The sequence below is a fragment of the Narcine bancroftii genome, chromosome 5 (assembly GCF_036971445.1).
Source record: "Narcine bancroftii isolate sNarBan1 chromosome 5, sNarBan1.hap1, whole genome shotgun sequence".
Lineage (NCBI taxonomy): Eukaryota > Metazoa > Chordata > Chondrichthyes > Torpediniformes > Narcinidae > Narcine > Narcine bancroftii.
Genome location: NC_091473.1, coordinates 62,494,537 through 62,518,978, shown reverse-complemented (window position 1 = coordinate 62,518,978; position 24,442 = coordinate 62,494,537). Strand labels below are relative to the sequence as shown.

The 24,442-nt window shown below is 46.8% G+C and overlaps 1 protein-coding gene across 3 annotated transcripts in view; it reads left to right on the top strand.

Annotated features, from left to right (window-relative positions):
• Positions 1–4,826: 4,826 nt before the first annotated feature.
• The window catches only part of LOC138763440 (regulator of G-protein signaling protein-like), a 131,065-nt gene continuing 111,449 nt past the window's right edge, over positions 4,827–24,442 (top strand). For 2 of the 3 annotated variants that reach the window (XM_069937579.1, XM_069937578.1), the window contains exons 1-5: positions 4,827–4,966; positions 13,029–13,102; positions 15,458–15,532; positions 16,294–16,423; positions 17,773–17,913. In XM_069937579.1, the coding sequence (XP_069793680.1) occupies positions 4,954–4,966; positions 13,029–13,102; positions 15,458–15,532; positions 16,294–16,423; positions 17,773–17,913 (433 nt within the window). In that variant the 5' untranslated portion in view covers positions 4,827–4,953. The remainder of the gene's footprint in view (positions 4,967–13,028; positions 13,103–15,457; positions 15,533–16,293; positions 16,424–17,772; positions 17,914–24,442) is intronic. The other variant, XR_011357566.1, reaches the window with a different exon arrangement.

Sequence of the window (24,442 nt, the reverse complement as noted above, 5' to 3'; positions counted from 1 at the left end):
GCCAATTGGATAGTGTGTTTTGGACTACCCATGCATATCTCCTCTGACAGAGGAGCTCAGTTTATCCCCAGGTTATGGTCCACAATCGCACATTTACTGGGCACGCAACTGCATTGGTCGACAGCCTATCATTCCAGTTCAATGGCTTAGTGGAATGTTCTCACCGTCATAAGAAAACTGCTCTCATGGCATGTCTTAAGGGACAGATTTGATAGATGAACAGTCTTGGGTACTTTTAGGTATCTGTACCATGCCGAAGGAGGATCTGGCTACATCCTCTGCAGAATTGGCTTACAGAGGCCCCCCCCCACAACGGTCCCAGAATTCTTTCCATCAGCACGTGGGCAGCAGGAATCTCCTACTGTAATGGAGGTTTAAAACCATGTGCCCAGATGCTTTTTGCTTATGTGGAACTGACGACACTGGGGCCACACTCAGGTCACCTTACTTTCAGAACTAGCAGATGTAATTAAACTCAGCCATGGGGATTTATCTGAAGATACACTTTGAAATGGAATTCCACTGTGAGGCCTAGGGAAAGCAGTTGTCAAATGCAACACTCTGAAATTGACGAATTGGTCACAACCTGTCTTGCTCAAGAAGTTTTAATAAGTCTTTGTATCTACGAGATAAACCAGGAAAACATCCTGGTTCCATAATAATTAATGTTCTAAATTGTAGGATAGTATGTTCACCTTTGATTTTGACTGACAAATGTTAGAAGGAGTAGGCGCATGATTAATTGTTCTTTCCTAAAAGTAGGATAGCATGGCATGCAAAGCCTGAAGTTTTAATAAGTCTTTGTATCTATGAGATAAACCAGGAAATCATAGCGTCCTGGTTCCATAATAATTAATCTTCTAAATTGTAGAATGGTATGTTCAGTTTTGATTTTGACTGACAAATGTTAGGAGTAAGCGCATGATTAATTGTTTTTGGGGTATATACGCCTGTGGTCCTGCTGCTGAAGTTTAGAATCTCTGAGGGGTGGGAACACCCCTTGACAAGAAGGAAGAACAGCCAGAGTCCGAGCAACGTCCCGGTCAGGGGAGGTGGAGAAGCTGCTACCGTCGCCCTGACAACCTACCACAAGTGTGCAGTCATTGCCTCGCTTCGGCAGTTGGGACCAGTCCAAGCGTTGATAAGTATAGTTGGGAAGGGCTTGCATATTGTAGTGTGAAATCAGCTTTTGAATTAGTAATAAACATTTGTATAAACTGAACTGCTCTCAGTGTGTGTGTCTATTTTCTTTCGGTAGCTCAAACACTGTGACCAATCTAAAATGAACAAAATGAGAGGTACAAGTTTACCCAAGACACCTACTTCAGTAGGTGCCACCTATCCCGGCCACCTGACATAGGTCTACAACTTCATACATTCCACCTGAACTTAAGGACTGTCTTTATGTATTCCTGCACAGGGATGCATACAGGACACTGTATCAATGGTTATGTGAAGGTCCTTTCAAGGTGGTACAGAAAGACAGCTCTATGTTTGTTATAGATATTGGCAGCAAGAAATGGTTTCAGTAGATCGCCTTAGGCCAGCATAGGTGGACCTTGATCAGCCAGTACAGGTGGCCTGTACCTGGCACAGGAGGCACCTACCAGCCAATGCTACTCATAATAACAGGATTAGGAGTCAACTCCTCACTCTAGTTCTTGAGAGTAGGGGGGGGGGGGGGTCATGTGGTGGACTGCACCTCTACTTACCTCACTGGAGCTTCAGAGTCATGGTCTCTGGGCCCAGGAGTTTCCTGGGAACTAATAATGCTCTGGCTTCTGGGAGCCACATCATTTCTAGGAGTCACATGATGCAGGGAATGCGCGAATTTCAGATACTTAAATGACTGTAAGAAGACCATTAAATGAGTCAGCTCGTTACTTTGTTACTTCACCACTTGCTACACCGGTGACCTCCACAACCCTTCTCAACCTTTTTCTTTCCACTCATACCACTTTAAGTATTCCTAGGACTGTGATTAGTAACCCTTAAGGAGGAATGTGTGTGGGAAGAAAAAGTTTGAAAACCACAATTTTAATCATTCCTAATATACTCATTATGAGCACAGTTTCATCTTCTCTTTGGCTTGGCTTCGCGGACGAAGATTTATGGAGGGGGTTAAAAGTCCATGTCAGCTGCAGGCTCGTTTGTGGCTGACAAGTCCGATGCGGGACAGGCAGACACGGTTGCAGCGGCTGCAGGGGAAAATTGGTTGGTTGGGGTTGGGTGTTGGGTTTTTCCTCCTTTGCCTTTTGTCAGTGAGGTGGGCTCTGCGGTCTTCTTCGAAGGAGGTTGCTGCCCGCCGAACTGTGAGGCGCCAAGATGCACGGTTTGAGGCGATATCAGCCCACTGGCGGTGGTCAATGTGGCAGGCACCAAGAGATTTCTTTAGGCAGTCCTTGTACCTTTTCTTTGGTGCACCTCTGTCACGGTGGCCAGTGGAGAGCTCGCCATATAACACGATCTTGGGAAGGCGATGGTCCTCCATTCTGGAGACGTGACCCACCCAGCGCAGCTGGATCTTCAGCAGCTTGGACTCGATGCTGTCGACCTCTGCCATCTCGAGTACTTCGACGTTAGGGATGAAAGCGCTCCAATGGATATTGAGGATGGAGCGGAGACAACGCTGGTGGAAGCGTTCTAGGAGCCGTAGGTGATGCCGGTAGAGGACCCATGATTCGGAGCCGAACAGGAGTGTGGGTATGACAACGGCTCTGTATACGCTTATCTTTGTGAGGTTTTTCAGTTGGTTGTTTTTCCAGACTCTTTTGTGTAGTCTTCCAAAGGCGCTATTTGCCTTGGCGAGTCTGTTGTCTATCTCATTGTCGATCCTTGCATCTGATGAAATGGTGCAGCTGAGATAGGTAAACTGGTTGAGTTTTTCAAGCTTTGTTGGGACCAAGAAAAACTGCCTCAGGACCTTCGTGATGCCACCATCATCACCCTGTACAAAAACAAAGGCGAGAAATCAGACTGCTCAAACTACAGGGGAATCACGCTGCTCTCCATTGCAGGCAAAATCTTCGCTAGGATTCTACTAAATAGAATAATACCTAGTGTCGCCGAGAATATTCTCCCAGAATCACAGTGCGGCTTTCGCGCAAACAGAGGAACTACTGACATGGTCTTTGCCCTCAGACAGCTCCAAGAAAAGTGCAGAGAACAAAACAAAGGACTCTACATCACCTTTGTTGACCTCACCAAAGCCTTCGACACCGTGAGCAGGAAAGGGCTTTGGCAAATACTGGAGCGCATTAGATGTCCCCCAAAGTTCCTCAACATGATTATCCAACTGCACGAAAACCAACAAGGTCGGGTCAGATACAGCAATGAGCTCTCTGAACCCTTCTCCATTAACAATGGCGTGAAGCAAGGCTGTGTTCTAGCACCAACCCTCTTTTCAATCTTCTTCAGCATGATGCTGAACCAAGCCATGAAAGACCTCAACAATGAAGACGCTGTTTACATCCAGTACCGCACGGATGGCAGTCTCTTCAATCTGAGGCGCCTGCAAGCTCACACCAAGACACAAGAGAAACTTGTCCGTGAACTACTCTTTGCAGACGATGCCGCTTTAGTTGCCCATTCAGAGCCAACTCTTCAGCGCTTGACGTCCTGCTTTGCGGAAACTGCCAAAATGTTTGGCCTGGAAGTCAGCCTGAAGAAAACTGAGGTCCTCCATCAGCCAGCTCCTCACCATAACTACATTGGGCACACAAAACTCAAAACGGTCAACCAGCACAGTTTCGTAACTCCAAAGGAAATGGGTCAATGACAAGTTTTCTCAAGCAAAATATTTCAGTAACAATTGGGTCAAGAGCAGTGATTCTCAACCTTCCCTTCCCACTCACATCCTACCTTAAGCAATCCCTTACTAATCACAGAGCACCGATGCCATAGGGATTATTTAAAGTGGTGTATGAGTAGAAAGAAAAAGGTTGAGAACCACTGGTTTACACAGATATACAGTTATTTGTTACAGACACTTTCAAATGTCCAATTCCAACCCTAGAATCTAAATGCTGCTTATTATCGCCACCTTTTGTCAACTGTTGGGGAAAGGAAGAGCGTGTTACTGAAGGAGAGAAGCCCTGGTCAATACAAGCCCTCCCACCTGTATCTACCCGTGGGCCTGTGCTCCTCGCCCTTCCACCCCCTCCACCAGTCAACAGCGTTTGAGAATCTTCTTCAGAAACCAGGCAGAGAACAAGTTTCAATCCGACGGCCGCACATCATCATCCAGTTCAAGTCGCACCGCAGCGGCTTATATTCTGGAGTCGAGCTGTTGATCCACACTCCTGAGGAAGGGCTCAGGCCCGAAACGCTGACGGACGGCCTTTTACTTCCTGTGGCTGCTGCGTGACCCACTGAGTTTCTCCAGCACCTCTGGTTCTCTTTGGCGCGTTTGCACAGGCAACATTCGCTCCATTGCAGTGTACCCGTATTCAAATAAACCCCCCACTCGAACGAATAGTTTGATCCTTCCTGCAACCAACGAAGGCTTGTTCTGGGAATCTCACAAATGTTTGGACTGTTTCCACCCCACCGTCCACCCCCACCCCCCCAGCGCCCCCGTCGTGTTCCCCCCCAGCGCCCCCGTCGTGTTCCCCCCCAGCGCCCCCGTCGTGTTCCCCCCCCCCCACCGCCCCCGTCGTGTTCCCCCCCCCCCCCCCCACCGCCCCCGTCGGTTTCCCCCACCCCACCGCCCCCGTCGGTTTCCCCCACCCCACCCCACCGCCTCCGTCCCCGTCCCCCGTCAGTAGGCTGTCAAGATGCGTTCAACAGCCACCGCCGTCCGGGACCAGATCACTTCGCTCGGCGCGGAGACCTGACCCGGCGCTGAGCTGAAGCGCGTCACAATCCCGGGTCTTGCCCGCAGTCCCAGGCTCCCTTGCCCCACTCTGCCGGCGGCTCCCTCCCTGCCACCTCTCTTAACACCTCCAACCGACAATGAATGATCCAGGTGAGGGTCGCAACAACCTTCTTCTGCACCGAACGAAGCCGTTCCACGCGGTGCGCCTTTTATCAACCGGTACTTTCGCCCCAGACCCGGGCGATGATGTTTGAAGAGCCCCTTGCTGCATTAAAAAGAAATGCTTCATTTTTTGTAACCGCCCTCAGCGCCGCTCCCTCTCTGGCACCCGCGCCGCTGTGGGGGAGAGAGAGTCCCGATTTCGGGCGTGACAGGGCACGCAGGTCGGTGCACCTTGGGGAAAGCATCTCAGCCACAGAGATCTGTGAGTACCCCCGAGGTGCTGGGGGTCGGATTCAAGTCGGGGTGTCAAAGGTTCTCCTGGTATTTGCAGAGAGTTTATCTTCAGCGCGGTGTCGCCGGTCAATAAACCGAGAGAAACGTGCCAAATGTGACATGAATGCAGTCTCAGGTCACCACCGGGGATCCGGGCTGATCCCCTGGCACTCCGGGTCTGGGCGTTCCCAGATGACCGATGAGGCCAGTGTTGCAACCAGACCTATGGGACAGAAGGCGGGTGAGGACTTTGTGAGGGCCTGGGCCCCTCCTGTTCCATGGACTCGGGCTCTTCAATACCACCCAATGTGCTTGTTCCTGACCTGGGCGTCCATGGGGCAGAGATTGAACGGAGATGCTGCTGTTTCTTCAATCGGGCTTTGGGCAAGTCCTTAAAAACGTTCCTCTGTCGCCTTGCTCACCTCCTCCCCTGGCAGAGCTTGGAGGAGAGTGCTTTTGGGAATTTGGTGTCGAGGGTTGCTCAGTGTTGCCAGATGTAACCTGGGCCTGAGGGCGGACACAATTGTTGATGCTCACTGGAGGTAGTCTAGGTGTCAGAGCATTGAAGAGGGCAGGGATCAATGTTAATAACACTCCAGAGAAAACAGCCCAGGTTTGCCCATCCTCTCCCTATGTCCACAAGCCATTGACAGGCTGAGAACTTCCAGGCACTCCTCTTCTCCCTCAATCACAGTGAAGATCACGTCTTCGTGATTCTGAATGAATGGAGTCCACACAGTGATCTGGGAAGGGGCTCTTCAGTCATTGGACAGAGATGGTTGGGGAATACCCTAGTGATGACTTTCTTCCTGACAGAGATCAGGGAGACCTCCCCCTTACTAGTTACCATGATTGGACGTCTTTTTCCCTATCCCACTGTCTCCTTTCCTCACCTCCTTCCCAAGCTAAAAGCATAGGGGGAAGGAGTAACAGAGAGGAGGCAGACCAGTCATACACAGAAATACAGTTTCAATGGCATTATGGCGTCACAGAGGTATCACCACAATTCTCTTCCCAATGTGGTTGGTGAAACCGTGGACTTGTGACTGAATATTTTGGTGCTTCAGCAGGTAGCTGGAGTATTTTTTTTTAATTCTGTCAAGGACTGCAACTTTTCACAGGCTGAGCCAGCATTTCACTGTCCATCACTAATTGCTCTTGAAGAGGTGATGCTGAGTTGCCTTCTTGAAACTCCGCAGTCATTGAGGTGTGAGTCCACCCTCAATGGATTTAGGGAGGGAGATTCTAGGATTCTGACCCAGCGTCAGTGAAGCAATGGCAAGATATCTCCTGGTCAGGATGGTGTGTGGCAACTTCTGGGGGGAGTGTCCCTGTGCTTTTGCAATCCTTTTCCTTTTAGGTGGTGGGTTTGGAAGGATCTGTCTCAGGAGTCCTGGTGAGTTTCTGCAGGGCATCCTGTAGACAGTACAAACTGTTGCAACTTTGTGTCAGTGGTGGAGCGAGATACCTAGAACAGTTCAGGCTCTTCAGCTCAACCCTATATCACATCAATCTTAACACTTCCCTCCCTCACATTCATAACCCTTTATTTTTCTTATATTCATGCTCTTGTCTAAGAGCCTTTAAATGCTCCTATTGCACCAGCCACCACCACCCTTCACAATCCATCCAGGAACCAACCACTCTCTGTGTGAAAAACCTATCTTTGACATCTCTAAACTTCCCTCCACTCATCTTAAACTGATGTCCTCTGGTATTGACCATTGCTGCCCTGGATAAAAAGGTGCTGGCTGTCCACCCTATCAATACCTCATAATGTTATATACCTCTTTTAAGTCACCACTCATCCTCAGTTGCTCTAAAGAGAAAAGTTGTAGCTCACTTAACTTTTCCTCATAAGACATGCCTTCCAATCCAGGCAGTATCCTGGTAAATCTCTTCCTCTAAATTTCCAGATCCCTCCTATATGAGATGTCTAGAACTGAACACTATGCTTTAAGTTTGGTTTAACCAGAGTTTCATGGAGCTGCAACATTACCTTGAGGCTCTTGAACTCAATCCCCTGATTAATGAAGGCCAACATACAATAAGCCTTCTTAACCACCCTAACCACTTGCATGACAACGTTGAGGGAATCTAAGGACCTAAATGCCAAGATCTTTCTGTTCTTCCACATTGTTAAGAATCCTGTCATTAATCACATACTGCCTTCATGTTAAACCCTCCAAATTTCACCACTTTACACTTATCCAGATTAAACTCCATCTGCCACTTCTCTACCCAGCTCTGCATCCTGTTTATATGACAATCTTCTACACCATCCACAACATCTCCAACCTTTGTATCATCTGCACACTTATTGACCCATGCCTCCATTTCTTCATTCAAGTAATTTATTAAAATCACAAAGAGCAGGGGTCCTGAACAGACCCCTAAGGAATGCCCCAGTCATCGATCTCAATGCAGAATACATTCCATCTACAACTACCCTCTGCTTTCTTCAGTCAAGCCCATTTTGAATTCATTCAGACAAGGTTCCTTGGATCCCATTGTGGTGATACAACCACCAGCCTACTGCAGGGGGTGAGCTCTATACCTGCAGGAAGACTACCTAAGGGCTGACTCCACCTGGCCAGCTATCAAACAGCCAACCCAAATATAGACCTGAGCCGGCCACTCCTGAGCCAGTCACATGGGAGCCACCAAAACATGAACTTGTGTTCAGACTTTTATCTGAATAAAGCCTGTTGTACAGTCTTTTGAATTTTGTGTTTGCTTGCTGCTACCTCGGTGCACCACAATTTATTCAGATAAAAATTTAAAGAACAACCATGGAGAAATTCCTGTCGATCGGGAGCCTAGAGATCGACCCTCAACACCCGGAAGCCCAAACATGCTTCGAGATCTGGAGGCAGGCGATTGAGGCAATCATCCTAATACAGTCAGAGGTGATCAACACGAACCAAAAGCAACTCATGGTTCTCCGCACTAAGCTGGGCCCCCGAGCCTTCCAGGCTATCAAGGACTGCACCGACTATGAAGTGGCGATGGCCGTCCTGGAGAGCATGTACAAATCCCCGACGAATGTGGTCTACACCAGGTACCTGTTCAGAATCAGGTCTCAGCAGCTAGGTGAGATAGTAGATGCTTATCTGGGGGCTCACCCATGCCTGACTGAGACTGGGGTGACCGAAAGGGAAGTGGAGCGATTGATCCGAGACGCCTGCGTGCGAGGGCTGCACTCGAGGAGTGCCTGGCAGAAGCTGCTGAAAGAGAACATTGTCTCACTTGCCAGGACAATGGAGGTGGTTCGCTCCCTGGAGGCTGCAGCTCTTCATGCCAAAGTCTTTGACTCCTGACTCCCCCAACACACAGTCTGGCAGATGCAGGCGACTGCTGTAGCCGAAGGGCCACACGTGGAGGAGGCTATTGCTGGTGCCACCACCCCCTGGCTCTGTAAGTACTGCGGATCAGACAGGCGATCCCGCAAAGGTTGTCCAGTGAGGAGCTCATACTGCTCCTGATGCAGGAAGAAAGGTCACGATGCAAAAGTGTGCCTTTCCAGACGCGTTGGGAGCACGGCGGCCCTCTGCGACCAGCTGGGAGCCCCCCTGAACATCGCCACATGCAAGGACTGCCATTTCTGGCGACGCCATCACTCGCCCTGCCATTTCTGCCTGCACTGTTGATGTCACTACTGGCCCAGCCACCAACCAGTTCCACTGCAGTGTGCTCGTCCCGGGCTCCGCCATCTTCCCCCAGGCGTGCCAGTACTGCCGGCATCACTTCTGCCAGTATGGAAGGCGTCACTTCCACCAGTACAGATGGCATCACCGCCTGCTCCACAGACAACCAGGATGCCTGACCATGCTGATGCCATGTGTACCTGCAGGACGCCACCATATTGGGCCAGTCAGGCCCTGACGGCACATCGACGGGATGAAGTGGTAAACACGGGCGCATACCGGATCGCCCACCTGATGCACCCCATGCCAGGACAGGAAACTGCTGGCCGCTATTCGCCTCATCCATCGGGGAGCAGTGGCTCGGACCCCGAGGTGGTCCTAGCGTCTACCACCTTACAAAGGGATATATCTCATGGGCTTGGGTGCTCAATGATGGAGATTTCTGTCAATGGGAAGGTAACAAAATGCTTGTTCAATAGCGGTAGTATTGAGAGCTTCATACTCCTGAATGTGGCCTGGACATTAAGGCTCAAAATCTATCCCACGAACTTTGCTATAGCCTTCGCAGCCCAGGACTACTCCATCACAGCCCTTGGGCGCTGCTCAGTGGATCTGACAGTGGGGGGGGGGGGGGGGGGAACATACCACAGGTTCAGGCTCTTGGTTACGCCCAAGCTCTGTACCCCAGTCCTCTTAGGGCTGGATTTTCAGTGCCACCTCCAAAGCATTAGGAGCAGGTGTAACTGCACAGCCGATCAGGCCTTCATTAAGGCAGACGTGAGGCAGCTTCTGGCGGAAGGTATCATAGAGCCCAGCACCAGTCCCTGGAGAGCCCAAGTCCTGGTGGTCAAAGGGGGCAGCAAACTGAGGATGGTCATCAATTACAACCAGACCATAAACCGGTACACACGGGTGGATGGCTACCCCCTGCCCAGAATAGCCGACAAGGCCAACGAGATAGCCCGCTATAAGGTCTTTTCGACAATCAACCTAAAGTTAGCCTATCATCAGCTCCCTATCCATTCATGGGACAAGCCCTATACCACCTTTGAGGCAGACGGACGCCTCTGCCAGTTCCGCTGAGTTCTGTTTGGGGTCACTGTTTTCCAGTGGGAGATGGACCGCATGGTAAACTAGCACAACCTAAGAGTGACCTTCCCGTACTTGGACAATGTCACCATCTGTGACCACAACCAGCAGGACCACAACCTGGAGAGATTTCTCCGGACAGCCGAGGAGCTGAACCTCACTTACAACAAAGAGAAGTGCGTGTTCAGCACCCCTCGCCTCGCCATCCTTGAGTACATCGTGGAACATGGTGTCATCAGTCTGGATCCAGGATACATGTGTCCACTAATGGATCTGCCCCTCCCCCACACGCTCAAGGCCCTCCACAGGTGCCTTGGGCTCTTCTCCTATTACTCTCAGTGGGTCCCCCATTTCTCAGAAGACAAGGTCCACCCTCTGGTCCAGGCCACCACCTTTTCTCTCCCCCCTCCACCCAAGGTGCAGGCAGCATTTGCATACATCAGGCAGACATCACCGATGCCATGATGCATGCCGTGAATGAGGACATTCCATTTCAGATGGAGTGCGATGCCTCTGTTGTTGCCCTTGCAGCCACCCTCAACCTAAAGAGGCGATCTGTGGCTTTTTTCTCCAGGACACTCCACGGTTCTGACCTCGGACACTCCGTCATTGAAAAGGAGTCCCAGGCGACCGTGGAAGAAGTCCGCCACTGGCTGCAATACCTGGCAGGCACGAGATTCCCCCTCCTCATCGACCATGCAGAGTGGCGTTCATGTTCAGTACCACCCATAAAGGCAAGATCAAAAACAATAAGATCTTGCACTGGAGAGTCGAGCTGGCCACGTTCAGCTTCGACATCCTGTACAGTCCAGGGAAGTTCAACGACTCTCCTGGTGCCCTGTCCCGGACCTGTGCGGTGGTGCAGGCCGACCAGCTGCAGGTGCTACATGACTCTCTTTGTCACCCAGGCATCACACGCCTGTACCATTTCATCAAGTAACGAAACTTCCCCTTCACCGTACAAGAAGTCCGGATCATGACCGAGTCATGCAGGATCTGTGCAGAGTGCAAGCCACTCAGCCCTTTGAATGGCTTAGGGTCAACTTCAAGGGACCCCTGCCTTCCACAAACAAGAACTTCTACTGCCTCAAGGTCATAGATGAGTACTCCCGTTTTTCCTTCCCCATCTCTTGCCTGGACACCTCCACAGCCACCCTTATCAGGACTCTGATGCAGATTTTGACCATGTTCGAATACCCGGCATTCATCCACAGTGATCGGGGTTCCAGCTTCATGAGTGACGAGCTGCATCAGTACCTGGTAGCGCGAGGCATTGCGACTCGTTGCACGATCCGAGGGGCCACGGGCAGGAGGAGCGTAAAAACAGGGAGATCTGGAAGGCAGTCTTCCTGGCCCTGACGTCCAAAAGCTGGTCCGTCGAATACTGGCAAGATGCCCTCCCTGAGGCACTCCATGCCATTAGGTCGTTCTCATGCATGCCTTTTCTCATTCCCCAGCAAATCGGCAACTGGAATCTTACTCCCAGCTTGGCTCACATCTCTGGGACTGGTGCTCCTACGCAAACATATATGGGCCCACAAGGCCGACCCACTGGTCGAACAGGTCTCTTCCACACAAACCACAACTATGTCTACATCAGGTACCCCAGTGGCCGTGAGGACACCGTCTCAACCAGGGATCTGGTAACAAGAGGGGCAGCACACCCCCCAGCATCATGATTACCCGACTAAACCCCCCCACCATGGGTACCCTTGGCCCACCCAGAATTTGAGGGCCGAACCACTCCTTCCGCCTCTCCGATGAACCCCACTCCTGCCGATCCACACCTACCCAGCCACCCCCACCGCGGACAAACATGCAAATAATCACCACGCTGCCCACACCGGTGCCCACCCAGACCACGCTGGACCCAGCCAGCCCTCAGTCAGAAACCACACCCTCGCCGACCTTTGACCAAGAGCCAACCCTGTGACAGTCACAGAGACTCCGACAGCCGCCAGACCATCTAAACTTGTAGGTATAATTTGTAACTATCTCCCGGCATCATTACATAGCCCCCCCAGGACAATTTTAAGATGGGAGTGAATATGGTGACATGGCCACCAGCCCACTGCAGGGGGCATTCTCCGTATCTGCAGGAAGACCACCTAAGGGCTGACTCCACCCAACCAGCTGTCAATCAGCTGACCTGAATATAGACCTGAGCCAGTCACACGCAAGCCACCGAAGCATGAACTGGTGTTCAGACTTTTACCTGAATAAAGCTTGTTGTACAGTCTTTTAAGTTTTGTGTTTGCTTGCTGCTTCCTCAGCGCACCACACCCATACCTCATGAATTTCTGGATGGGCCTTCATGTGGACCTTGTCAAATGTCTTACTGAAATCCATATACACCATATCTGCTGCCTTACCTTCAATTTGTTTTGTCACTTCCTCAAACAACTCATTTAGGCTCATGAGACAGGATGTGCCTCTGTAGTTATTGATCATTGGTCAAGTCAACTTTATTGTCATCTGATTGTACAGGTACAACCCAGCGAAACAATGTTCTCCGGTCCTTGGTGCAAAATTTGCAAATACGCATCCAGACATAAAACACATACAGACAAGCAATACATTTGCAGGACAAGTAATTCATTGATACAAATAAATAACTAACTATTGTTTTGTACAACTGAGAGTTTCAGATGGTTAGTGTGAGCAGTTCCTTGGGTTGTTAAGCATTCTCTGCATATGGGAAGCATTCTCACTGATGATGGAGAAGTTTAAACAATAATTGTATATATGAAGACAATGCAGTGCTGAGTGTGGGTGGGGCAATTTTTGGTGCCTGATAAAATGGACAGACTCCATTGAGTGGGCTGAGGGAGTGGAGAGGAGGGGAATTGCCCAGCTACTTCTAAGTGGGCTCCTACACACAGACTTCAGGAGGGGATCCAAGCTTGGTTTATCCACGTGGTCCCTGACCAAATGTTTTGGTGCCCTGGCTTGTTTTTGCTTTGAGTTGAGACCTGAGACCTGTCTCTGCCTGTGGCTTAGATGGTCCTGGTTTAACTCTTCATGTGATGCTTGTGTTACAGGTCATGCCACCATCCTCGAACTGCTAAACAACGACATATTTGTGGATTTTTTGAACGTCTTTCTCAACCTCCCGGTGAGTTTCTCCAGCGACAGAGGCAAGAGGGGCTAGTGAGATGGTGAGGCTTCACTCACCCATGTGAAGAGAAGCTTGGACAGGTGAACCGAGCAAAATGGCTGACGGAGCTCAGTGGGAAGGGATCGTCGATGTTTCGGGTCAAGATCCTGAATCAGGACTGAGAGTGGAGATTATCAGTTTAAGGAGGTGAGGGTGGAACGACACGGGGGCTAGTTGATGATAGATGGACTAGAGAGGGATAAAGAATGTAGGACCTATGGACCCAGATAGAGGAGGGAGGGAAAGCCTTCACCCTCCTCTGATGATAAATCATCCACTGGCCCCTGCCTCATCCTCCTCTTCTGTATATTGGTTATGTCTCCAAGTTAGATTGCAGGTGCAGCAGGTTATTAAGAAGGCAAATGGAATGTTGGCCTTCATCGCTAGAGGAATTGAATTCAGGAGTAGGGAGGTAATGTTGCAACTGTATAAGGTACTGATGAGACCGCACCTGGAGTACTGTGTCCAGTTCTGGTCTCCATATTTGAGGAAGGATATACTGGCTTTGGAGACGGTCCAGAGGAGGTTTACTAGGTTGATCCCTGGGAAGAAGGGGTTGACTTATGATGAAAGATTAAATCGTCTAGGATTGTATTCGCTCGAGTTCAGAAGAATGAGAGGAGATCTTATAGAAACATATAGGATTATGAAGGGTATGGATAGGATAGATGTAGGAAGGTTTTTTGAGCTGGCCGGGGAAACTAAAACGAGAGGACACAGTCTCAAGATTCGGGGGAGTAGATTTAGGACAGAGATGAGGAAAAATAGTTTTTCCCAGAGAGTAGTGCATGTTTGGAATTCTCTAACCAGGGAAGTGGTTGAGGCTGCCTCATTAAACATATTTAAAATTCGGTTTGATAAATTTTTACATGATAGAGGAATTAGGGGATATGGGGAGAAGGCAGGTAGGTGGAGTTAGGTCATAAATTAGATCAGCCATGATCGTATTGAATGGCAGAGCAGGCTCGATGGGCCATTTTTGGCCTACTCCTGTTCCTACTTCCTATGTTCCTATGTTCAGTCTTAATGAAGGGTCACTGCCCAAAATGTTAACTCCATTTTCCTCAAAGTTGCAGCCTGACCTGCTGAGTTCCTCCAGCAATCCATCTTTGTTCAATGTTCGTGCTCTTTGGCTTGTAGTCTATCCAGGTGAAATAGAAGGTGCTGTTCATCTAATTTGTGTTGGGGTGAGAGCAGAACTCCATAAAATGGAAGAGTTGATAAGAAGGGCTCCATTAACCACTGTCGGTGCAGAGACTAAATAACGTTCCCTGATAAAGGAGCATATTTCAGATGTATTGGAATGGAAGATGTACTGGAACTGAGAGTAGATGCAGCAGAGACAGAAAAATTGGAAAAATGGGATGGTTTCCTTACAGAATAGGAAGAGGTGTAGTCTAGGTAGCTGTGGGAGCCATAGAGTCATACAGTGTGGAAAAAGCCCTTTGGGCCAACTTGTCCACACTGACCAAAATGTCCCACCCACACTCATTCCACCTACATGCCTCCACCCATGTCCCTCCGAGCCCGTCCGCTTTGTATATCCACCCAGACATTGTTTTTCTTAAACACTGCAATAGGTACCTGCATCAACTACTTCCTCTGGCAGTCAGAGAGTTTATACTAAATGCATAATCTGTCTTATGAGAAGGAGACAGAGAGAGATGCCACCAAGCAAGAATCTGTTTAATGTCATGCCATTCCAACAGTAACTTACTACTGCAATACTAAGAGAGTGCTACACTGCCATAGGTGCCATTTGTTGACTGTGGCCTTTCAGTATATTCCTATCTATCCCTTCTGTTGTATACCAAAACATTTTATTGGTGTTGACTGATAACAAGCAGGGGGTTGACTTCCATCTCAAGAGTACGATAAGAACAGGAGAAGACCACTTGGCCTCGAGCTTGCCCTGTCATTCAATATGATTAGGGCTGATCTATGCTGGCCTCAACTGCTCTTCTGCGATAGTTCCCCACAACCCTTAAGATGTATCATTTTAGAAATGTATCCATTGTATCTTCAAACATCCCAGTGAAGACGTTTTGACAACGTCAGGTCCTGAGCAATACTTACTCTTCAATCAAACCTGCACTCAGTCATTATTTCATTGCTCTCTGTGTGAATTGATTCCTTCTTTCCCATGCCAAACCTTGGTGAGCGATATTTGAATGTGCTGCCTTTATTTGTTAATATTCTGCACTCGTAATGGTTAGCTCAGTGACTAAATGGTTGAACCAAGCAATGTTCATTGAGAGAGGGTATCCCTTTTGAAAGAGGGCAGCAGTAACCATACAGTGATTTGGTTTCCAGGTGTTTGGACAGACTCCAGTCTATGTTTTAAAGGACAAATCTTGGGAGCTTCAGCCCGAATTGCCTACCAACCTGGTAAGTCTGCACACCAAGGTTCACGACATGTTCAGCTCCAGAGCCACAGCAGTTCACAGTGAAGCCTGAGCAATGAGCAGAGACCACCATAGAAGGGAGAAATCTGGCCCCAGTCCCCGCAGTGGTAATTCTGCTCCCACATCCCAAGTTCATTAATTCAGTTTTAATTTTTAAATTTAGCGATACAGCATGGTAATAGGCCCTTCTGGCCCATGCTTCCCAAATGTACCCATGCGGCTAATTAACCTACCAACCCCCATCTATCTTTGGAACATGGGAGGAACTGGAGCACCTGGAGGAAACCCACACGGACACAGGGAAAACGTACAAATTCCTTTTGAGACAGTGACAGATTCTCTGTGTCTCTGGCGCTATAATATCGTTGTGCTAACCGCTATGTTAACCATGCCACCCTGCTCTGGGGTAGTTCCAAGTGATTTACACTGTGCAAGCTTGGATCAAACAGTTTAAAACACATTCAGACAGATTGATGGATGGGAAAGGTTTACAGAGATATGCAGGTGAGTGGGACTGGATCAGGCAGACAGCTTGGTTGGCATGGACAAGATGGACCAAAGCGTCTTTTTCCATGCCATTAAACTGTATGACTCTGGTAAAATACGCAAGATGAATTATCTGATCAAATCGAGGACAACTTCTTTGCTCTGGGCTCTCTTTGAACGTAGGCTCCCAGTGCTGGATTACTGGCGCTGGTTGCTGTCTATGTGGAAAGGAAAACTGTTTGCTGTGTTTGACCTCAGACAGAGAATGTGGATGGGTTTTTGAAGTGGCTGGAAGAGCATCGTTTGCTGCATTTCCTGAAGACAGACCTGCACCTGCACTTCATTCTGAGCCAGCTGTTATTGGACATGCCTGTGCCCATCCTAACTGGTGAGTGCATGCCAAACATTTTACCTGCAAAGCAGCTCTGTACATTTAACATTTCAAATACTCTAGGCTGGCACTCCTGAGTGGTGCAGGTGGTCCCTGTGACTTCCCAGGTGCTGTCTGTTGTATAGCAGGTTGACCCAGAACCCTGTTTACCTTCTCAGTAGGATTTAATCCCATGGCCCAATTTTGAACAGGAGTGTTTTTCCAGGAGACCTGCTCAAAATTTATTCTTCATCCATCACCCATTCAGTTTATGTAATCACATGTTGGCTGTTGATTTTCCTTCTTTACAACACTGGCTGGCTTTCAAAAGGACTTCACCTGTGCTTTAGATTGTACCAGACTAAATTAACCAAAAATAAATAAGACTTTTTTTTCTTTCCTCCATTGAGAATCCATCTGTTCCATGGAATGCAGAAGGCTGCATGAAATGGCATACTTAGCCAAGACTATCGCAGGCACCGACCTCCAGTGCATTGCAGACATCTAGGTGAGGTGCTGTCTCAACATCAGAAAGAACCCCCATCACCCTGGTCACAAGCTCTCCTCGCTGTTACCCTCAGGCAGAAATCCAGCACCACTTGGTTCAAGAACAGTTCTTTTTAAATCCAGGGAGGTTCTCCTTGTACTACCCTAAAAATTAATTGTTCTGAAACACAGAAAGATATGTCTTCACCATTGAAACATCACATTATTTTAGCACTTGGCATAGTTGTGAATATTTATTTACCCACCGTTTATATTTATTATCTCTTTTTTCTGACTTGTGACATATTGTGGTAATTCAATGTACAATGTTGTTGTTGGTGAACATTATGTACCTGCGTGTCTGCAGCAAGTAAGAAATATATATGACTGTCTTGTATCATAACATACTGTATATCACACTTGAGAGAATAGGATTGGGAAAGGCATTAGTTGAAGGATGGTTCCACCTTCCCTATAGTCTTCTTGTGCCAAATCATTCCTGTTATATCTTGTCTCCTTCATCAAGAGTTTTTTATCTTTTGATGAAGCATTGGCCTTTGCCGTCTGACCTGCTGACTGGCTCCTGAAATTATTTGCTAGCTCAAAATTCTTCCACCTGCACCTTTCGTGCTTCTCTTTCCAATTATTTCATTTTTTAATTCTCTATTACCACATGGTCAATATGCGATTTCCACAGGTGACTTCGTGCTCCTGCTGTTTCCACCAAACCTATTCTTCCTCCCCATTGCCAGAACTATACTCTGCACTGCACTGAGACCATCACTAATTTTGTTTTTGGTTCGGGGTGCTTTCTGAAGCTTTTGCTCTTGGAAGTTCCTTCCAACTCCCAGCTGATCAGTCACATTATTTCTGTTTCACAGTAACCAGAATTGCGGCAGTGCCTCAAGAATCATTGGAATCCCACTCATCACTGGAGTTCTCAGAGGATGGTCTGTCCTCTAATTCCCTGAGCAGTAAAGCACAGGACTCCAATACCTGGCTCAGCCAAGAGCCATCCAAGGGTGAGTGCCAGCAAGTAGAGAGATTTTGTGTAAATGTTAGGCTGTTGAGTTCCTACTAATCTGTGAAAGGATCAACAGGGTGGAGATCCCCTCCAGCTGCTGATTAAGATCAAGCCCAAACCACAATAGTGGTTACTAACAAGAATATAAAAGCAAGGATGTACTGCCAAGGCTTTGCAAGGTGTTAGTCAGACCACACTTGGAGTATTGTGAGCAGTTTTAGGCCCAAAATCTAAGGATTGATGTCCCAGCATTGTAGAGTGTCCAAAGGAGATTTATGAGAATGATCTTAGTATAAGAGGGTTAAGGTATGATGGCTCTGGGCCTGCATTCACTGGTGTTTGTACAGCTGGATAGATGGAAGGGGAGGTGGGGGTGGGAATCTCATCGAAACCTAAATGAATATTGGAAGGGCTAAATAGAGTGGACATGGAGAAGATGCTTCCATTAGTGGGATAGTCGAGGAACAGAGGGTACAGGCTCTGGATAATAGGACATCCCTTTAGAACGAGATGAGGAGAAATTTTGTCAGCCAGAGGAGAGTGAATTTGTGGAATCTGTTGCCACAGATGGCTGTGGAAACCAAGTCATTAGGTAGATTTAAAGGAGAGGTTGATGGTTCTTGATCAGTAAAGCTGTCAAAGGTTGAGAGGAAAAATACATCAACCATGATCTGAATGGCAGAGCAGACACTGGGCTGAATGGCCTAATTCTGCTCTATGTCTTATGGCCAGAGAGATTATGGACCTGAACATTGATGTAATATCAAATTTCCTAACCATGACAGCAGTAAGAAGTTTGTATGTCCTCCTTGAGTCTGCATGGCTTTCCTCCCGATGCTCCGGTTTCCTCCCACCATTGAAAATGTACTGGGGTTGTAATTGGACAGCATGGGCTCGTGGGCCAAAAGGGCATGTTACCATGCTGTATGTATAATTTTTAAAAAATTGTCACCTGATCTCATGAGATTTGGGGTAGTTTTAAGTCCACGGAATGTTATTTAGCACAGGTCAGGATATACAGCTTAGCAAGTGTACTGAAAACTTGTACAACTCTTCTGAAACAGTATAAGCTTGTCTGTTAGAGTACACTACTGCCTGTCAAGCTTTAGAATATAAAGTGCATACATTGTAACCTCTTGGAAACACACAGAAGCCTGCAGATGCTGGAATCTGAAGTTAAATACAAACTGCTGGAGGAAATCACAAAAGTGCTAGAGAAACTCAGCAGGTCACACAGCATCCAGAGGAAATAAAAGGCCGTCAGTGTTTCAGGCCTGAGCCCTTCATCAGGACTTAAGATTGCTAATAAAGGGCCCAGGCTCGAAATGTAGGTTACCTTTTACTTCCTGTGGATACTGTGTGATCTGCTGAGTTTCTCCAGCATGTTTGTGTATTGAACCCAACCCCAGAATCTTCAGATTTTATTATTCAACTCATGGAAGAACTCAGTGGGTCGAGCAGCATCAGCGGGAGGGAAAGGATGGGTGACTTTTCAGGCCAAACCCCTCATCAACATTGTAACCTCTCACTATCTTTTGTTTTATTTTATAATTTTCTAGTACTATGAGTTCTTGTCTCTGAATCAAAAGGTATTGGTTCACATCCTACTTGTGTGGTACCAAGTACATGCTGGTGGTTGGAGGTCCCATCTATGGACAATGGACCCTCAGGGAAGGCTGTGGAAAGATCACTTGGGATAGTTGCAAAGCAATGTGGGGAGTTCTCCCCCCCCCACCCAAGTCCCAACCAACAGATACATCTTGGGCATCAATTAATTTCTGAGCATTGTTGCATTTCAATTGATAGCATCTCGCTGTGCTCTCATTTGAAGCGAACTTCACTGTCATAAAGGCATTTTATGTCATCTTGTTGAGAGATCCTATTCCATTTTCTCTTTTTATGCTGCTTTTTCTTAGTGGTTCTTGCTATATGAATATATTTTTCATAGGAGGTGTACACACAGATTCCTGTTGAAAAGGTTGTTGTATAATTGACAACTAGAACGTTATTCATTAGTTTTGAAAAATGAGTTTGTTACAATGGGCATAGATCTGATAGGTCTCTACAGACTGAATGAGGGGGGAAATGTTTCCTCTGGTTGGAGACGAACATCAACACCTTATACACCGATATTCCGTCTTGGCACTTTCCAATCAGATAGCATCAATACTAACCTCTCCAATTTCTGTTTACCCCCTTCCCAGATCTTTCTTTCTTCATCCCTCTGTCCTCATCCCTCTGTCTCCCTTCCTTCAGCTCCCCACCCTTTCCCTTCCTTTTCACTCCTACCCTCTTTACTCCATCACTTCTCAGTTTCTTTCTCTTCTTCCCCCTCCATCCACCTATCACCTCTTCCCCCCACCTTTTTATTCAGATGTCTGCGAGATTTCAAACATCCCTGAAGAGGGACTCAGGCCCAAAACATCGACTGCCTTTTACCCATGGATGCTGCGTTACCTGCTGAGTTGCTCCAGGATGTTCGTATATTGCACTAGAGGCCAGCATATTTTCTTGTTTTCCCCCTCTGATTGAAAGAGTAGGAATGAAGAGCAAGCAATGAGGCACCTAAGGAATTCTGCAGCTTACATGACATCCATGGGCAGAAACGGTCAGTCAGCATTTCAGGTTGGGACCCTTTATCGAGTCTAGCAAGGAAAATGATGATGAGATATCAAAGGGGAAAAAAGCTGGGGAACAGGGTGAAGAGATAATAGGGTATTGGCGGGAGAGGTGGACAGAAAGGTAGAGGGAGCACGGAGCCAACAGACAATTGAAAGTGCAGGAAGAATGTACTGCGAGAGGGTTTGACAGAACTCCCTTTGGAAAGAGGAAGGAAACTTCTTAGAAGTCAGCATACTCTGAGAATTTGCAGTTTAATGGAGAAACAAAAAATCTGCAGGTGTGGAGTCTGGGGCAAACAATGTTCAATCAGGAGAGAATCCAGAGACTGCAGATGCTGGAAACTGAAGCCAAACACAATCCAGTGGAGAAACTTTATCAAGATAAAGGGTTTTGGCTTGAAACATCAACCACTGATGCTGCTCGACCTGCTGTGTTCCTCCAACAGAGAATGTTTGGTCTAGAATAAAGTTCAATTCCAGGACACCAGGTTTTTAGAACTGAGATAAGAAAAAATCTGTTAAATTAGAGGGAGATGAACTGGTAGAATTCTACACCACAGAAGGACAAGTTGTTGGGGAGGAGATGAATAGATAGCTGGATACAAAGGCATCAAGGTTAAGGGAGGAGAGACATGAGGTATTGAGAAAGAGAAATGGTCATATTGAATGTTCTTTGTTAAAAACAGGGCAGAAAATCACTTTCTTTTTATAAACAGGAAGGGTACAAGTTACTAAGCTGAGGAGGACAGTGTTGAGATCTAACCACTGTACAATTAGAGGTCAGAATGTTCAAGATGTTTAAACTACTGCTCAAGTACTAACCCCGATCCTCATCCACATTGCTCACCACCTCCCCTAACTCCATATCCTCAAACCTTCACCTTCATCCTCCACATCCAAGTCCCCCTCACAATCCTGAGATACAATCTTTCTTTCTTTGGCTTGGCTTCGCGGACGAAGATTTATGGACGAAGATTTACGTCAGCTGCAGGCTCGTTTGTGGCTGACAAGTCCGATGCGGGACAGGCAGACACGGTTGCAGCGGTTGCAGGGGAAAATTGGTTGGTTGGGGTTGGGTGTTGGGTTTTTCCTCCTTTGTCTTTTGTCAGTGAGGTGGGCTCTGCGGTCTTCTTCAAAGGAGGTTGCTGCCCGCCGAACTGTGAGGCGCCAAGATGCACGGTTTGAGGCAATATCAGCCCACTGGCGGTGGTCAATGTGGCAGGCACCAAGAGATTTATTTAGGCAGTCCTTGTACCTCTTCTTTGGTGCACCTCTGTCACGGTGGCCAGTGGAGAGCTCGCCGTATAATACGATCTTGGGAAGGCGATGGTCCTCCATTCTGGAGACGTCACCCACCCAGCGCAGCTGGATCTTCAGCAGCGTGGACTCGATGCTGTCGGCCTCTTCCATCTCGAGTACTTCGATGTTAGGGATGAAGGCGCTCTGAGACATTTGCCTTGAATTATCAAACTTACTTTTGTCTATTCCTAGAAAGGGAGTAAACTGGACAAAAGCAATAAAAAGCTTGAGCCAAATAAAAATGACAGGGTTAAGGAAAATAAAAAAAATCAATAAATAAGAATATAAATGCGAGGCCCAATCTAATATAACCTTGGTCTCAAGAAACCTGCATCATGACTGGGTTGCACTTCAGTTGACTCCCTCCCAAAGTACTGTGTTCAGTTTCTACAAGCTCCAACAGAAGAACAGGACCCACCTTTCCTCTCTCCTTCCTATTATAACCAATTAACACCTTCTATCTGTTGGTCTGTACTCGTCCTTCTGCCCATTCTTCCCATCTGCCCAGCCTTTTAATTCAGGCACCTGCCTGCTTTATACTCATACCTTGAAGAAGGGCTCAGTCCCAGAACATCAGTTATACTGTATATTTTTGCCTCTTATGGACCCTGTGAGACCTGCTGAGTTCCTCCAGCGTTTCTGTGTTTTTGACACAATCACAGCATCTGCAGACATTTACCATGGAAACACTAATCCCAGCAGATTCCCCCACTGTGGCTGGACCCTCACAATCACTGGGTCCAAATTCCGGAGCTCTCTCTCCAACGGTGCCATGGGCACATCTTCATCAAAAGGTCTGCAGCAGGTCAAGAAGGCAGGACACCCCCCACTTCCCAAAGTGTCAGGCAATAAATGCTGGCTTTCTCGGTGACGTGCAGAAATGAAAAAACAAAAAAATGTCAATGCTTGTGCTTGTTGCAACATTGGGATATAAGCCAAGACATGCAGCTGATCTACTGAAAAGGCTTGCTGGGAGCCATTCCCTGGTTCAAGTTTATGATCTTCTGACTACATATACAACCCAACAAAACAACTGTTCTCCAGACAATGATACACACACATAATAATCATATAGACATAAAGATATAATTTTAAATAAATATATAATATATGAATTTTTAGGATGATTTACTCAGTTACAGGACACCATTCATCAATCTCACAGCCTGAGGGAAGAAGCTATTTCCCAGCCTGGCAGTCCTAATTTTGATGCTCCTGTCCCTCCTTTTTTTTTAAGCTTGTAATTTGTTAAAATATAGAACATTATAACAATTAAAATTTTTTTTTAAATTGTTCACATTATGAACCATATTGACCAAAATACACATAAGCATTTCCCTCTTGAATATACACAGTGTCATTTTCTCCCCTTTTCCCCCCTCCCTTCCCTCCCTCCTTCCCACCCCCCCTCCCTACCCATTAAACGTTCAACATATATGATACATTAAACCCATTAAACAATGTCATCACACAATGAAAATAAACAAGAAATTTGTGTCTTCTACTTTTACACACTGGGTCAGTTCATTTCATCTTCTTCTTATTCTGTCATTTTGGGGGGTGGAGTCTGCGGTAGGACCTCTCTGTTGTGTTCCATATATGGTTCCAAAATTTGTTCGAATACTTTGATGTTATTTCTTAAATTATATGTTATTTTTTCCAATGGAATACATTTATTCATTTCTATGTACCATTGCTGTATTCTCAGGCTCTCTTCTGATTTCCAGGTTGATATTATACATTTTTTTGCTATAGCTAAGGCTATCATAATAAATCTTCTTTGTGCTTCATCCAAATCGAGGTCAAGTTCTTTACTTCTTATATTACTTAGAAGAAAGATCTCTGGATTTTTTGGTATGTTTTTTTTGTGATTTTATTTAATACCTGATTTAGATCTTCCCAAAACTTTTTCCACTTTCTCACATGCCCAAATTGCACGTACTGTTGTTCCCGTTTCTTTCTTACAGCAAAAACATCTATCTGATACTTTTGAGTCCCATTTATTTAACTTTTGGGGCGTGATATATAGCCTGTGTAACCAATTATATTGTATCATGCGTAACCTCATGTTTATTGTATTTCTCATAGTTCCGGAGCATAGCTTTTCCCATTTTTCATTTTTTAATCTTTGTTTAGATCTTGTCACACTTTTGTTTGGGTTTACAGCTTATTTCATCGTTCTCTTTCTCTTGCAGTTTGATGTACATGTTTGTTATAAATATTTTAATTATCATTCTGTCTGTAATCACATATTCAAAACTGCTTCCTTCTGGTAACCTCAGCTTGCTTCCCAATTTGTCCTTCAAGTAGGTTTTCAGTTGGTGATATGCAAACATTGTACCGTGAGTTATTCCATATTTGTATTTCATTTGTTCAAAAGATAATAAATTATTTCCCAAAAAACAATTTCTATTCTTTTGATCCCTTTTCTCTCCCATTCTCTAAAGGAAAGGTTATCTATTGTGAAAAGGATTAGTTGATTTTGCATCAATATTAATTTTGGTAGTTGATAATTTGTTTTTTTTCCTTTCTACGTGAATCTTCTTCCAGATTTTGAGCAAATGGTGCAGTACTGGTGAATTCCTATGTTGCACCAGCTTTTCATCC